This window comes from Orcinus orca, chromosome 20 (assembly GCF_937001465.1).
Source record: "Orcinus orca chromosome 20, mOrcOrc1.1, whole genome shotgun sequence".
Lineage (NCBI taxonomy): Eukaryota > Metazoa > Chordata > Mammalia > Artiodactyla > Delphinidae > Orcinus > Orcinus orca.
The window spans coordinates 56,059,880-56,074,320 of NC_064578.1; the positions used below are offsets into that span (position 1 = coordinate 56,059,880).

A 14,441-nucleotide genomic window follows, 5' to 3' on the forward strand; every position below is an offset into this window, starting at 1 on the left:
GGCGGACGAGGACGTGGTCTCTTCGCCTTCGGCCGAGCTCGCTGGCCGACACCTCGCTGCGCCCCGCCTCTCCGTGCGCGTACCCGGGGTTTCGCGGAGGCGGGCGGAAATGAGGCAAGTGGCTCTTGGCGACGGCTCCCGCGCGCCGGAAGTGACGGCACGCGGGAGAGCGTGTCCTCGGAAGTAGCCACTGCGCAGGCTCGCCGCAGACGGGGCGGCTGGGCGGGTCGCGCGGCCACTTCCGCTTCCGGTCCGTCGCCTCCTTTGGTTGCTTCCCGTCCGCTCGGCGGTTCCCCTCCCCCGCCCGGTTCTCCGCGCCCCGCCGGGGCGGCGGGGCCGTCGGCGTGCGGCCCTCCGTGCGTCCGCGCGTGCGCCTAAGCGCGGCTCCGCGTCCGCCGCTCGCGGCTCGGCGCGCGCCCCGCGACACCGAGGCCGAGCGGGGGCAGGGGGCTGCCCGCCATGACCCCCTGGAGCGCGGCGTGAGGGGGCCGAGGTGAGCGCGGGCCGGGGCGCGGCGGGCGGGCGCGCTCGGGCGTCTCCGTGGCCTTCGTGTGTCTGCTCCCGGCCGGCCTGGGCCGCCCGCGGCCCTTCGTCTCTCCTGCGTCTGCCTGTGTCTGTGTGTCAGTGCCGCTGCCTCCCGCGGGCCTCGCTTGTGCTCATGTCCGTGTCTGTTTCGGCGTTTTTGCAAAGCATTTGTCTCCGTGTGTCTGTTCCGGTCTCGTTCTGCCTTTCTGTCACGTTTCGGCGTCTGAGGGTCAGGATTAATGTTGGTGTCTCCGTTCGCCAGGTGTCTCTAGTCTCTGTGCATCTCTCCCCGCCGTCTTCCCATCTCATTTTTGTTCTGGTACCCCTGTCCTCCAAGCCCGAGTCCCTCTCCGCGGGTCTGTCGCTTGGTCTAGGGTCTGCCCCTTCCCCCAGGTTCTTGAGTTAGTTTTGGTGAAGAACCCGGCTCTGGAATCAGAGGTCCACTTTTTGCGAGCCTGTAAGATTTGTCAGGTGATTTATCACCAAACCTTAGTTTCCTAGTCTTTAAAATTAGTGTGTTTATGTTTCTTGCGTAATAGGGCAGCTTTATCTAATAACGGAGGTGATGCTTTTAAGTGCCTAATCCTGGCGCGTAGTAAGTGTGTAGTTAACTGCTGGCAGCTCTGGTTTCCATTATTATTTGTAGATTTTTTTGTTCCACACAGATGACGTTTGACATCGTTTGATATCTGACTACCCTTTGGAGAATTTTGCCGTATGATTTGTGTTTTATTCGATCTAGTAATTCTCTTTGGGCTAAGCAATTTTGAAAAACGTAGTCTTGTTTTAAGCAGTATCTGTGAAGTTTTAGTTTTGCTGTGAAGGTTGAATGTATTTTCTAATGCCCGTTAATATAAATACACGGTGTTAAGATAGCACATTTTCTGATGGCCTTCCTTTTGGAAATAGTTCTGTTTTTTCTCTGACGATAATAGTAGCCAACGTTATTGAACTACTACCCACGGGGCGCAGTGCCAAGAACTTTATGTATCCATTGTATTTAATCAACAGTTCTGCCGGGTGGAATCTTTTCCTTCATTTCAGAGTTGAGCAAACTGAACCTCAGGGAGGCCAGAATTTGGACCCAGATTTCGTGTTCTTCTCCATTTTTCTTGTCTCTTATTTCCCTGTCCTAGGTTACTGCCTCTTTGCGTTTCAGGGTCTCCGTCTTTTCTCGTTGCCTGCCTGCCTCACTCTCTTCCCATGTTTGTTTATCTGTTTCTCATGTCTTTGTCTGCCCAGCTTTCTCTGTGCCTCTTTTTCTTCTCTCTCTTTCCCTTTCCTTTCAGTCTTCTACTGTTAGTTGTCAAATTAGCTCTTCGTCTTAGTGTGTCTGGCTGAGTCCATCTTGGCACCCTGGCCATCCCTTTTCAGCTGTTCACATCTGTCTCCCAAGTGCCTGCTTTCCTGTGTTCAAGACAGGGGCCAGCTGCCTCCCCTGGGACTCAGGTTGTAGGAGATCTCCGTAGGTCTCTGCCTGTGGCTAGCATGCTGGAAAGGTTGTGGACGGTGTGGTCAGAGCCTGCTCTGCAGCCGGGCTGCTCCGGAGGTGAGGCCTGTGCCTTGGGTTCCTCCCCTGTGAGGTGTTTGTGAATCACGGCGCCATAGGGATGACCGGAGTTACCGTGTGTAAGGCACTCAAGAGCACGCCTGGCACCGGGCAAGGACTGAGTGAGTGCTTGCTGTGATGGGCCTCACTGGCCTGATCCTCTTCTCCTCTTTTCTGTTTCTCTCCCATCACTCTCCTCTCGGCACAGGTTAACTTAAACGTGTGTGCCCTGGAGCCCAGGGTGGCCTGGGGTGGAGTCTGTGCCGCCATGCCTAGCGTGTGACCTTGGCTGGGTGGTTTCACCTGCGTGAGCCTCTGCTTCCTCAGCTGCTAGAACCCCGCCCGCAGTGTTAAATGAGATAATGGATGTCTCGTGCTCCAGGAGTGCCTGGCACGAAGCTGGGGCCTAGCCAGCGGGCTTGTTCCTTATCTCTCCTCCGCGTTGGGACACCTCGTCCCCCTGGCATACCCCCTCCTGTCTATCTCTGCTCCCTTTGTCGGCCTCCTCCCTGTGTGTCCTTGTTTCTGCAGGGGATTCTGCCCCCCTCACTCCTGCTCCAGAGGTCTTTCCTGCCCTCCCTCCTTCCCTTCCTTCCTGCACGGTTTATTGAATGGCTCTTCCGGGTCAGCTCCTCTGATGGGAAAAGCCACGTCCAGACAAACGTGGTCTCTGGCCCCATGGGGCTCTCAGGGCGGCCTCAGCCACAGAGTCAGACAAACGAGTAGAAAATCACCAGGGCGAGTGAGCCTACCGACGAGGCCCCCTGGGGAATGGTGGCTGTGGTGTCGGGGTGGGGTGTTCCAGCGGAGCCCGCGGGTGGGTGCGAGGACCTCGTGAGGGGGACTGTCTCATGACACCACCCACGTGGATAGCGCGTTTCCTGTGCAGCAGCCTCCCTCCAGTTTTCTGGACTCCGAATGAAGCCCCATCTCGCAGAGGAGAACACTGCGGTGCGGGAGGTGCCAGGCTAGGAAGTGTTGGCTGGGGCGCGCCTCCTTCAGGCCTGTGGCCTGCCGCTGCACGCTCTGCCTCGCTGAGCCGGGCCCTGGCAGGAAGGATCTGGGCACGACTGAGGAACTGAAAGGTGGATGGGGTGACTAAGGCAGAGGTTAACCAGGGCCAGAGCCTCGCAGGCCACAGTGGGGACCTGGTCCTCCACCCCGCAGGCAGCGGGGAGCCGGGTGGCCGCAGATCCCGCTTGTGTTCCCAAAGGTCCTCTCCTTTCCCCAGATGCGGTGACCTGCCAGTCCCTGCCGCGGCCTCCCTCCTCCTGCCGCCCCGTCTCTGCACGCCCCGGGGGGCCTGCCCCCCTCCCCACCGCCAGCCACCATGTCGACCTCCTCACTGCGGCGCCAGATGAAGAACATCGTCCACAACTACTCGGAGGCCGAGATCAAGGTTCGGGAGGCCACGAGCAACGACCCCTGGGGCCCGTCCAGCTCCCTCATGTCTGAGATTGCTGACCTCACCTACAACGTCGTCGCCTTCTCGGAGATCATGAGCATGATCTGGAAGCGGCTCAACGACCACGGCAAGAACTGGCGGCACGTCTACAAGGTCAGTGCAGGGTGCAGAGCTGGGTGGGGGCATGCCCACCAAGGGGCGTCCAGAGTTGGGCCGCCTTCCTGTTTTCCAAGAGGAGCTGGAGTTCGGTGTCTTTACGTAATTTATGTAAATTTCTCTCTTGTTCAGTGAAGGCAACAAAGAATTTTGGGCCTTGTGGTTTTTGAAGAAGTGGCACATTCTCAAGACTGATCCACTTAGAAGGCCTAAGTGGGTGCCCAGTGTCCACCCCTCCCTCAGAGGCGGCTGTGTCCCCAGCTTCTGTCCTCTCTGATGATCTGTGCGTGGAAGTCCAGGCAGGTGGGCAGCTCCGGGCAGTTTTGGGGGCCACGGACTGGTTCTGTATCTTCGTTGCAGCGGTGGTCCTGTGGCTGTATGCAGTTACCAGAGCGCAAAGCAACGTGAAAGGAAGGGTGAATTTTACCGTGTGGAAGTCATACCCTACTTTTAAAAAGGAAAACAGGCATACGTGTTAGGGATCGTTTCTCATCAGGACAACAAAGACTTGTCACTCTTTCTTTTTTTTAAACAATTTCCTGTTTACTGTCTGGGTTGATCATAATTGACGTAGCCAGCTACCTGTTGCTGGAATTTTAAGTTGTTTGCAGTGTTCTGCTTTTACAAACAAGACAGCCATGAATGTCCGTGTATGTTTGCCATTTTCCAGAACTGGAATTTCTGGGCATGTGCCTGTGCCATTTTGATAAATGTGGCTAAAGTGCCCCCAGTGATACACGCACACGCCCCGATCCAGTGAACAGACAGAAGGACAGACCACAGGCTTTGGGTAAAGGGAACTCAGTTGCAGGCAGCGCTCAGTGGGTGGGTTTCTCGTTTGACTGCTGTTCTGGGGACCTGGGGCCTGGCGTCCCAAGGTGGGTCAAGAAGTGGTAAAGGGCCTGGGCTGGGGCAGGTGGCGAGGCCCCTCCCCCAGCACTGCGGCCTCAGGCCAGTCCCGGGACATCCCTCTGTGGGAGAGTCCGACTCCTGGGGCCCAGGGGTGTTGGTGAGTCCTTCTGTCGCTGTTCCTTCGGTAAAATGGCAGTTGAGGGCCTGCTCTGTATGTGGCGGTGGGCAAGGTGGGTGAGGCCCCTGGTCTCGTGGATGTGGACCGGGGGCATGTCTGTCCTCCGGAGGCTGGGGTGGGTCCCTGGTGGGTTCCAGGACGAGGAGCCTGAGGCCTGGAGAGGTGGCGCTGCTTATGTTCCAGCCGGGATCTGAGGTCCGTTTGCTCTGGCTCCTTTCCACGCCCCTCCCTACAAGCCACGCTTGGGTCTTGGTCTTGGATTTGATTGAGTCATTTCTTGTGAAGGGAAAGGGCAGGGGGAGCTGGGGAGCCTTTGTATGAGGTTGGGGGGAGGGGCAGAAGCTGGGTGGGGAGGGGCCCGGGCCAGGTGTGCGAGGGGAGGTGAGTCCTGAGAGGCCACAGGTGGCAGGTTCTTTGTGACCGGTGCCTGTGGGCGGAGAGCAGCAGAGGTACTTCTTCTAGGTGGGGGAACTGAGATGCAGAGGTTCAGGCCCGCCCTCGCTGTGGTGGGGCTGAGAGGGCCGTCCCTGAGCCCACCCTCTTGACTCCGGGCTGTGTCACCTGACTTCGCTGAGGAGTGCAGGGTCTCAGTCTTTATTTCTGAAAGCAGGGGTCAGTAAACTACAGCCCACGCGTCACACCTGGCCCTGCGCCTATGTTTGTAAGTAAAGCTTTATCACACGTGGCCTGGTGCAGGGCTGAGCTCTCAGGACCGGGAGTGCACGGCCTGAAATGCTGGCGGGTTTATCACCCGGCCCTTTACAGAGAAAGCTTGCTGACCCCTGTTTAAGCGGATGCTCGCATTCTGACGGCCCGGGACATCCTGGACCAGGCTGTTTTGGAAACCCGTGATGTTTTGCATCGAGGCACATGTTCTGAGTGCACAGCCCAGCTGGCTCTTAGGTGTGTGCACCGCTTTGTAGCCACTTCCCAGGTGGAGATAGAGTATGCGTTCCCAGGAGGCACCGTGCCCGGCCTTCTGTCTGCTGAGATTGTTCCAGGCGTGGAGTCCTGTGGCCTGTGAGCCTTGGTGCCTGCTGTCTTTAGTCTTTGTTCGCCGTCACGTCTGGGGGGTTGACGTGTGGAGCAGCCACTCGTTCACGTACGCGGCTGTGTGTGTGGGGCTCCTGTCATATGAACACGCCACGACTCATACGTGTGTATTTCCCCCCGTGGGGTGTTTGGGTTATTTCCATGTTCGCAGTCTTTAAACTGCAGTTCCGAAGTCCCCAGAGCTCTGAAAACGAAAGTTTTCAAAAGGCATTTGGCACCAAGGCCCCGTCTGGACTGTGGTGAGGTGGTCTACCTGGCATTTGAGGGTCCCACAGAGTGCGACCGTGGTGTCACCCTCCTCTGGGGGACTTCCGTTACACGTGGTGTGTGCAGTCTTTATGGAGCGAACTCGTGAAAATTCTGAATTCCAAAGCACCGCTGGCCCAGGGGTTCTGCAACCTGCCTTCCACACACGGATGTGCTTTTTACTTCTTTCGGTTCTCCTCTAAGGCGTAAACATTTCTCAGTCAGTTAAAGACTAATCTCTAATTACAGAGGTGAATAGTGTCAACACACCTTCAGGACCCATGCCAGGTACAGGTCAGGCTCCCTGGGAAGGCTGAGGAGATGTGACCCTGGCGGATTCCGCTGTTCCGCTGTGATTCAGACGGCTTCCCCGGGGTGGCCTGCCCCTCCCTCTCTGTTTTGTTCTGCTCTAGACCTAGGAGCCCTGGGTGGATCTGGGAACTCTGGGAGGCCCCTGGTGTCACCTGCAAAATCTAAGGTGTTCCCTTTTCCTGAGGACAGTGGCCATGGCCTCCCACAGAGCCTGAAAGGGGCCAGGACCCCTCGCCTCACTCCCCAGACTGCCTGGATTCCAGGCTCTTCAGACCACAAAGGCCTTGCCTGGGGTGAGGAGTGGGGGGGTATTTCCTATTAAACCTTGCTGAAAAGGGATTTGTTCCCATGTCGTAAAATGCAGAAAATCCCAAAGGGTGTTCCTTCTTCCCTGCCCACGTGGTCCTCCCTCGGGGTGCCCAGGCCTGGACGGGCCCTGCCGGCACGGTGTCTCCCTCCTCCGCCATTGTCTTCAGATTGTGCCCGGGCGGTGTGAAACTTTATGCGTGGGGTGACACTTTCCAGACTCACAGGGTGCTAGAGAAAGCGGGCGGATGTGTCGTGCACTGGGCACCCTGAGCGAGACCTAACAAGCTGCCTTCCGGCCGTGTGACCTTAGATCTTCGTTTTAATGAACAGAGCAGGGTCTGCACCGATGGCTTGGCGATCCCCACGTGGGCTGCGGTGATGCACCGGCCGTCTCCCCTTTCCCGGTGTTTATTGAGATACGCGTAGGTCACGTAACACACGATTCACCCTTTCAAAGTGCACAGCTTGGTGGCGTTAAGCACATTCACGGTGTTGTGCAGCCATCACCCCACCTAGGTCCAGAATATTTTCGTCCCCCTAGACAGAAGGGGGGATCTCCCTATCCCACTGAGAGTCACCCCCAAGTCCCCGGGCACACTTTGTGGGTTTGCCTGCCCGGACATCTCCTGTGAATGGACTCTCGCACACTCTGCTCTTTGGGGCCTGGCTTCGGCCACCCCGCGTGGTGTTTTCAAGGTCCATCCCGGTGGCAGCTCGTGCTGCAGAGGGTGTGGGTGAGCTGGGCCTCGGGTGACAGTGCGTCCCCCCCTGCAGGCCATGACGCTGATGGAGTACCTCATCAAGACGGGCTCGGAGCGCGTGTCGCAGCAGTGCAAGGAGAACATGTACGCCGTGCAGACGCTGAAGGACTTCCAGTACGTGGACCGTGACGGCAAGGACCAGGGTGTGAACGTGCGCGAGAAGGCCAAGCAGCTGGTGGCCCTGCTGCGCGATGAGGACCGGCTGCGGGAGGAGCGTGCCCACGCGCTCAAGACCAAGGAGAAGCTGGCGCAGACCGCCACGGGTGAGCCAGGGTGTCCGGGCCCATCCCCTGCGTGCCCCCTCTGGTCTGTCTGGGGGCGGCCTGTGCCCGAGAGGGAGTGCGCGGTCCGGAGGAGGTTGCTGCCACCGCGGGAGCTGTGCTCAGGCAGAGGGCAGGGGGCTGAGGCCCTAGGTGGCTGCACAGGACGGAGGAGGGCCAGAGCGGTGGCGAGCGGGACTCGGCTGGAGTTGGAGGAAGTGTAGGTGCTGGGTGGCGACCAGCGATTAGGAGGACAAGAGGTGACGTAGAGGAGCTAGAAAGGGCGTCCTCCATGATGGGAGGTCCAGCTGTGTCGAGAAGCTTTCAGTTTTATATATGGGTGTGCAGGATTCTGAGTGCTCCTGGGAAGGGACTTTTATGCTGGGACTGGGTGGGTGTCGAAGGTACAAACATTCCCCAAGTGGTGTCGTGAGCGCGGGTGGAAGCCGTCTGTGCGTTTGAAGCGGGAAGGGTAGAGATGGGAGTAATGCCGAGAGGTGGGCCTGGCAGCTCTACCTGGCAGCTCTCGGACCGGGGTGGGGGTGGGCTGGGGAGGCGGGACCGTGTAGGAGGCCCAAGCAGTTTCCAGGTGATGGAGGTGGTGTCTTGGTAGGTGGTCAGGATGGAGAGGCAACGTGTGATGGCGAGCGCTCCCTGGCCGGCAGGAGCGAGCCTGGCCCGTTGAGGGAAGGCTGGGCGCTCCCTCCTGTCTGGGCCCATGTCTTCTCTCCATCCTTTCCTCATTCGCCCCTTGTCCCCCTTGTCCCGGGATGGGGCCGGGGGCCAGGTGTGCAGGCCGCTCCTCCCCCGGCATCCAGCCGCTGGCCCTAGCCCTGGAGACCGAGGCTCCAGGCTCCCCACTGGGGGCTGTTGGGAGTTTTCCCACCTGGGGACCAGGGAGGAAGGCCCTCCGTCCCCCTGGGGCCTGAGATGGGGCCCCGAGACAGGCCACAAGGCATCTCTGACCCGGTGCGGGAACTTAGCTCACGGGCTCAGAGGTTCCCCAGGGCCCTCCCTCTTTATCAGCAGACTTTTGTCTTGGGCCATCAGGGCTGTCCTTCTTTAACCCTGTCCTTCCTGCAGGTGGGGCCGCCGCACCCCTCCGTGGGTTTGCATGCACACCACACCCCCTCCCTGACCATGGAGCCTGGGGTCTGGGTCCCACTGGGGATCTTGGGGGAGGGAGGCTAGGCCCGAGGGGAGGTGGGGGGTTTCAGACTCTGCCAGCCTGGCTGCCTGGGCCGTGGGTTCCCCTCTTCCATCTGGGCCTCAGCGTGTGTGTCCCCTCAGCCTCCTCCGCAGCCGTGGGCTCGGGGCCCCCGCCCGAGGCAGAGCAGGCCTGGCCGCAGAGCAGCGGGGAGGAGGAGCTGCAGCTCCAGCTGGCCCTGGCCATGAGCAAGGAGGAGGCCGACCAGGTACGGCCTGGCCACAGGGCGCGGGGCTGCCCTCCGTTCTGCCGTCCGTCTCCACGCCTCGCCCTCAGCCTCTGCCTGCCCCTCCTCTCCCGGTCTCCCTCCTCTGCTCGCCCTCTGCCCCGTCTTTCCCCGCTCCCTTTCCTCTCTGGGTGCTTGGCCTTCCTGGCCCTGCCCAGCCCGGCTCCCACCCACACCCCAGGCTTGTCTCTTTGCTGTTCTTCACCAGTTCGGGGACTACGTCTGTGTGTGTGTCTCTTGCTCTGCCCGAGCCTGGCTCTCTGTCTCCATCCTTGTGTGTGCTCGTCTCTCTCTTCCTGCCTCTGGGCCCCACCTGTCTCCCCCAGCCCCTCACACTCTCTCTCCCCCAGCCCCCGTCCTGCGGCCCCGAGGATGACGTCCAGCTCCAGCTAGCCCTTAGTTTGAGCCGTGAGGAGCACGATAAGGTCAGAGCAGCCTCCCCACCCCGAGGCTCCCCTGAGACCCTCCCCAGGTCCCCGCCTCCTCTCACCTTGAAGGGCCCCACCCCTACACATCCGTGCTGCAGCGTTTTCAGTGGGACCTTGTGTCTAATGGGTCCCCGGAAGGATACCCGGCACGTGAAGCAGATGCCTTGTGGCTGCTCTGGGTGGTGAGGGTGCTCTTCTCTCTCTCTGTCACAGCCCCAGGGCTCCACCACCTTCACCCCCTGCAGAAAACACCCGGAGTCAGGCGCCCCGTGCTTCCGCAGCCCGTTAGAGCAGCCCGGCCCGTCCCGTCCCGTCCTGGCCCCTGCACAGCACCCTCCCGTCATTGTTCCCCCCGCCCCGGCCTGAGACCCCGTGTCCCACCCCATCCCACACATCGTCCGCATCCCATTTTAATTTTCAGTCGCCATTGTCTGGGTGGGAGGGTTCGGGGCTGTCCATTTGGGGGTGGGGTAGGGGGAAGTGCAGTGTCAGCCCCATCGCTCAGAGTCTGACCCCTCCCCTGCCTGCTGCTTCTGGCCGGAACAGGAGGAGCGGATCCGCCGTGGGGATGACCTGCGGCTGCAGATGGCCATCGAGGAGAGCAAGAGGGAGACCGTGGGCCAGGAGGAGGTGAGTGTGGGCGCCGGGCCGGGCCTGGGTGGGTGGGCGGGCGGACTGGCGGGATAGCGTGTCCAGGCCGGCCTTGGCCGGAGGCCTCATCAGTGTCCGACGCAGCCCAAGAGGATCTCGGCCCTGCCCTGCCTGCTCCCCTGCCCCTGGGAAGGGGTGTGCAGGGTCTGCAGGGGCACCTCCCATCCAGAGCGACCTGGGCTACCCCTGGGACGCGCATGGGGAGCTGCGGGTGCGGGGCCGAGGGCGACGGCTGCGGCCCTTGTCCTCACTCCGTCGGGGACTGGTCAGTGGCCTGGGCTGGGTGGGAAGCGGGTGTGTGGTGTTGTAGAGCCAGCCGACTGCTGTGCGGAGAGTGGACGGAGGGGCTGGGGGGAGGAGGGCCGGGGCGGGTGGGGAGGTGGACAGGGTGGAGCGTGTCAGAGGAACAAGCAGCTGGGTGTCTGCCCCCGCTCCCGTCCTCTCTGGGCGCTAGGAGGTCCCCTGGCGGTAGGTCTGCCTCACCTTGACACCCGGCTCCCACTGCCCTTCCTGCTGTGTGGCTGTCCTGTATCCCCCGGCGTTCTCTCTCTCGGTCGGGGTCTGCCCCACTCCCCATTTTCTCTTTGTCCTCTTTCTTCCCTGCAGTCGTCCCTCATGGATCTTGCTGACGTCTTCACGGCTCCGGCTGCTCCGCAGGCCGCGGATCCCTGGGGGGGCCCAGTACCCATGGCTGCTGCCCTCCCCACGGCGGCCCCCACCTCGGACCCTTGGGGGGGACCCCCCGTGCCTCCTGCTGCTGATCCCTGGGGTGGTCCGGCTCCTACACCGGCCTCCGGGGACCCCTGGAGGCCTGCTGCCCCCACGGGGCCCCCGGTTGACCCTTGGGGTGGGACCGCGGCCCCTGTGGCTGGAGAAGGACCTACCCCCGACCCGTGGGGGAGCTCAGATGGTGAGTGCCCGCTGCCTCCCTGGCCCTGCGTGTGGCGTGCAGTCCTGGGGTGCCTGGGGGGGTGGGTGCCCAGCGGCTGTGGGGGCTGTAGGAGGCGGCGGGGGGGTGCCTGGGTGAGGCACGCACGAGACGCCTCACCCCACCCTGGCCGGGGGCCTCTCGGGGGCTTTCTGGAGGCCTCAAGGCTGAGGAGGGCTTTGCCAGAAGGGGGCGCCTGGCAGTGTGAGCCGCAGGGCTGGAGGGTGGGGACGTGGTGGGAGGGGCCAGCTGGGGAGGGGCCTGAAGCCTCGGGGCTGCCTGGCTTTGGGGGGTGGGGTGGGCTGCCAGCCCCTCACCTGCCTTCTTCCTCACGCAGGAGGGGCCCCAGTCGGCGGACCCCCAGGCTCCGATCCCTGGGCCCCGGCCCCGGCCTTCTCAGACCCCTGGGGGGGGTCCCGTACCAAGCCCAGCACCAATGGCACCGCAGGTACTGGGGGGTGGCCCGGGGGGGCCGGGCCTCGAGTGTGGGAGGAGTCGCGTCGCCTGGGCCCCTGGGGAAGCTGAGGGCACACCCTGACCCCACAGCGGTCGGGGGGTTTGACACGGAGCCCGACGAGTTCTCCGACTTCGAGCAACTGCGCACAGCCCTGCCAGCCTCTGGGAGCAGCACGGGTGAGTGTCCCCCCCAAGCCCAGGAGGCCTGTCCTTCAGGCTGGGCGGCTGCTTGAGGGTTGAGACACAGCAGGACGGCTGCAGCCCCCAGGTGGGCCCGGCCCCCAGGGCTCCCCAGGGCTCTTGTAACAGCGTGACTGAGGTGGAGCTGGTCGTTCACCCATCGTAAAGAGGAACTTCTTACTTTGTTCTCAAATAACGTCAGACTTACAGAAGAGGTGCAAAAATCGCACAGAGAACTCCCTTCTCCAATCTCCCCAAATGCTGCTGTCACCCTGGAGTGTTCCTTGGAGTGCAGTGCAGACTCCGGGGGCCTCCGGGCGGTGTGGCGCCTGGACTGGCCTGATGGCTGCCCCTCCCTCTGGGGCCTGCACGCCTTTCCTCACCTGCCCACCGGCGTCCTGGGGCAGGGGTGTTTGTGCGCCCCTCTTCCTGGAGCTCCGAGCGCCTGTCTTCCGGCCAGAGTCCGGGCTGGCCTTTGTGTCTGCAGGTTGTCCCTGGGCTTGTCCTTGAGGTGAGACCCCGAGTCTGTGTGGTGTTGGGGGCTCTCTTCATAGTGCCCACCTCCCCGCCCTGGGTAACATTCCTCTGGTCCCTTGGTTTCTCTGCGTCTTCGAGTGCAGCAGGCTTTGTGGAGGGAGCAGGCCTGGCACTAGTGCCTCCCCCACCCCAGGCTGACTGTAGGTTGCCATCCGGTCTTCTGCAGGTCTCACTCTTCCAGGCTTCTCTTCAGCTACATGTGTGCCTGTCTTTCAGTATCAGACGGGGTTCTTAAATCTTAAGAAACAAAAAATCAGGCCTCTCGCTAACGGCACATCACCCAGTCTCCTGGGACGGTGGGCACCTGCCACTGTCCCCCCGCGCGTCCCCTCGGGGCAGTCGTGACCCGTCGTGTGAGCGTCCCGAAAGCGGTGCTATTCTGCTGTCACCCGCTGGGGTCGGTCCCTGACCTGGAGGCTGTCAGAGGGTAGTCCTCCCGGCCTTGCCTCTTGACCTCACACCCGCATGGTTTGGCTCTGGGGCTGCCTCCTCAGGGTCCCCACGGCAGCCTCTCCCCTGAGCCCCCTCTGCGGCCCCTTCCAGGGGAGCTGGAGCTGCTCGCCGGAGAGGTGCCTGCTCGTAGTCCCGGTGCCTTCGACATGAGTGGGGTCGGGGGCTCTCTGGCCGAAGCTGTGGGGAGCCCCCCGCCTGCAGCCGCCCCGACGCCCACGCCGCCCACGCGGAAGACCCCTGAGTCGTTCCTGGGGCCCAATGCTGCCCTGGTAGACCTGGACTCGCTGGTGAGCCGGCCAGGCCCCACGCCGCCAGGAGCCAAGGCCTCCAACCCCTTCCTGCCGAGCGGTGAGTGTGGCCCGGGAGCAGGGGTGCTGGCCTGCCCGGCAGACCCGACTCGACTCCGCTCCCTGTCGTCTCCCCCCGCAGGAGGCCCGGCCACCGGCCCCTCCATCACCAACCCCTTCCAGCCCGCACCCCCTGCGACACTCACCCTGAACCAGCTCCGGCTCAGCCCCGTGCCCCCGGTCGCTGGAGCGCCACCGACGTACATCTCTCCCCTTGGCGGGGGCCCTGGCCTGCCCCCCATGATGCCCCAGGGACCCCCAGCCCCCAACACTAATCCCTTCCTCCTATAATCCAGGGCAGGAGGGGGCTTCCCCCATTCCTGCTCCCTGGGCGACCAGTGTTGTGAGTGCATGTGAAGTGGGGGACCCCTGCCCCCACCCCAGCGTCCTTTCCCCTCCTGGGGCCCACTCACACTACACCATCTCCCCCCATCCCCGACCCTACCTCCCCGGAGAGAAACTGGACCTGGGGATGGGGAGGGGTGCGGCCGGAGGGGGACCCCTGCCCACGGCATTAGAAGGGGGAGGGACAGCGGGGGGTCCCCCCACCCATCTCCCTCCCTCCCAACTCCTGACTGGCCCCTCAATCAGTGTTTGAGCCTCCTCGTCCCCTCATGCACCCCTCGGTGAATCCTTGGTGATGATTTTGGCAACTTCGGGAATAAATGGCAATTCTTATGGGCGCGGTGCCCTCAAGTTCCCATTCATGGTTTCTGTGACTCCTTCACCTGGGGCATCCAGGGCTCCGAACCCATGGGCCTCCCGGGGGCAGTTGGGAGCTGGCGCCTCGTGGAAGCCTTGATTTCCCTGACCCTCTGGGTGCCGTTGGGTTCTGTGCTGAGGGAAGGAGGGGGCACTGAGTCCTGGTGGAGCTGTGGCCCACTCAGGGCCAGACAGTCACCCTTATGAGGGTCAGGAGTCCCTCTGGAGAGCTGACGGGGCCCTGGGCTGTGCCAGCGGACAGCACGTTGAGGTTGGGGTCCAGGGCTCATGAGTTGTCGGTGAGGACGGGGGAGTCCTTACAGACACACTCCAGCCATCCTCCTGTGCCCAGCATGGCACCGCTGGAGACCCACGTCGGCTGCTGCTGGCTGAGCTCGGAGACCACAGGTGCCTCCTGCCTGTTTGTTCTCTAGGCTGGGCCCCAGGGGGTCTGCAGGCCAGCTGGCAGGGTGAAGCCACTGTCGCCCCTAGGAGCAGCAAGCGTCGCCTGGTCCAGGCCCCGTAGTCCCGGCTGGGTGACGGGGGCTCCCTCCAGGCTCGTGGGGTCAGGTCCCCGCCCCGGTTTGTTCCCGAAGTGATTCCCTTTAACAGCTGGCTCAGGGACCCATCCCATGGGCCGGGCACCACGGGACCAACTGGCCTTTGTTCTTTCCCAGGAGGTGCCCTGGCATGGGGCGAGCGAGGGCACAGGTACATGCA

The 14,441-nt window shown here is 62.3% G+C and overlaps 1 protein-coding gene across 3 annotated transcripts; it reads left to right on the plus strand.

Moving 5' to 3' along the window:
• The first annotated feature begins 228 nt into the window (after positions 1-228).
• EPN1 (epsin 1) lies at positions 229-13,722 on the plus strand. 3 transcript variants are annotated; one of them, XM_004283271.3, is made up of 11 exons: positions 229-493; positions 3,306-3,632; positions 7,360-7,609; positions 8,897-9,021; positions 9,390-9,464; positions 10,014-10,097; positions 10,725-11,028; positions 11,384-11,494; positions 11,593-11,679; positions 12,763-13,020; positions 13,102-13,722. In XM_004283271.3, exons 2-11 carry the CDS (start codon positions 3,405-3,407, stop codon positions 13,308-13,310), a joined length of 1,731 nt encoding a protein of 576 aa, XP_004283319.1. In that variant the 5' UTR covers positions 229-493; positions 3,306-3,404; the 3' UTR covers positions 13,311-13,722. The 3 variants fall into 3 exon arrangements, with proteins under 3 accessions (XP_004283319.1, XP_033267911.1, XP_049559863.1); XM_049703906.1 differs by lacking the exon at positions 229-493 and adding an exon at positions 2,173-2,196; XM_033412020.2 differs by lacking the exon at positions 9,390-9,464.
• The last annotated feature ends 719 nt before the right edge of the window (positions 13,723-14,441 follow it).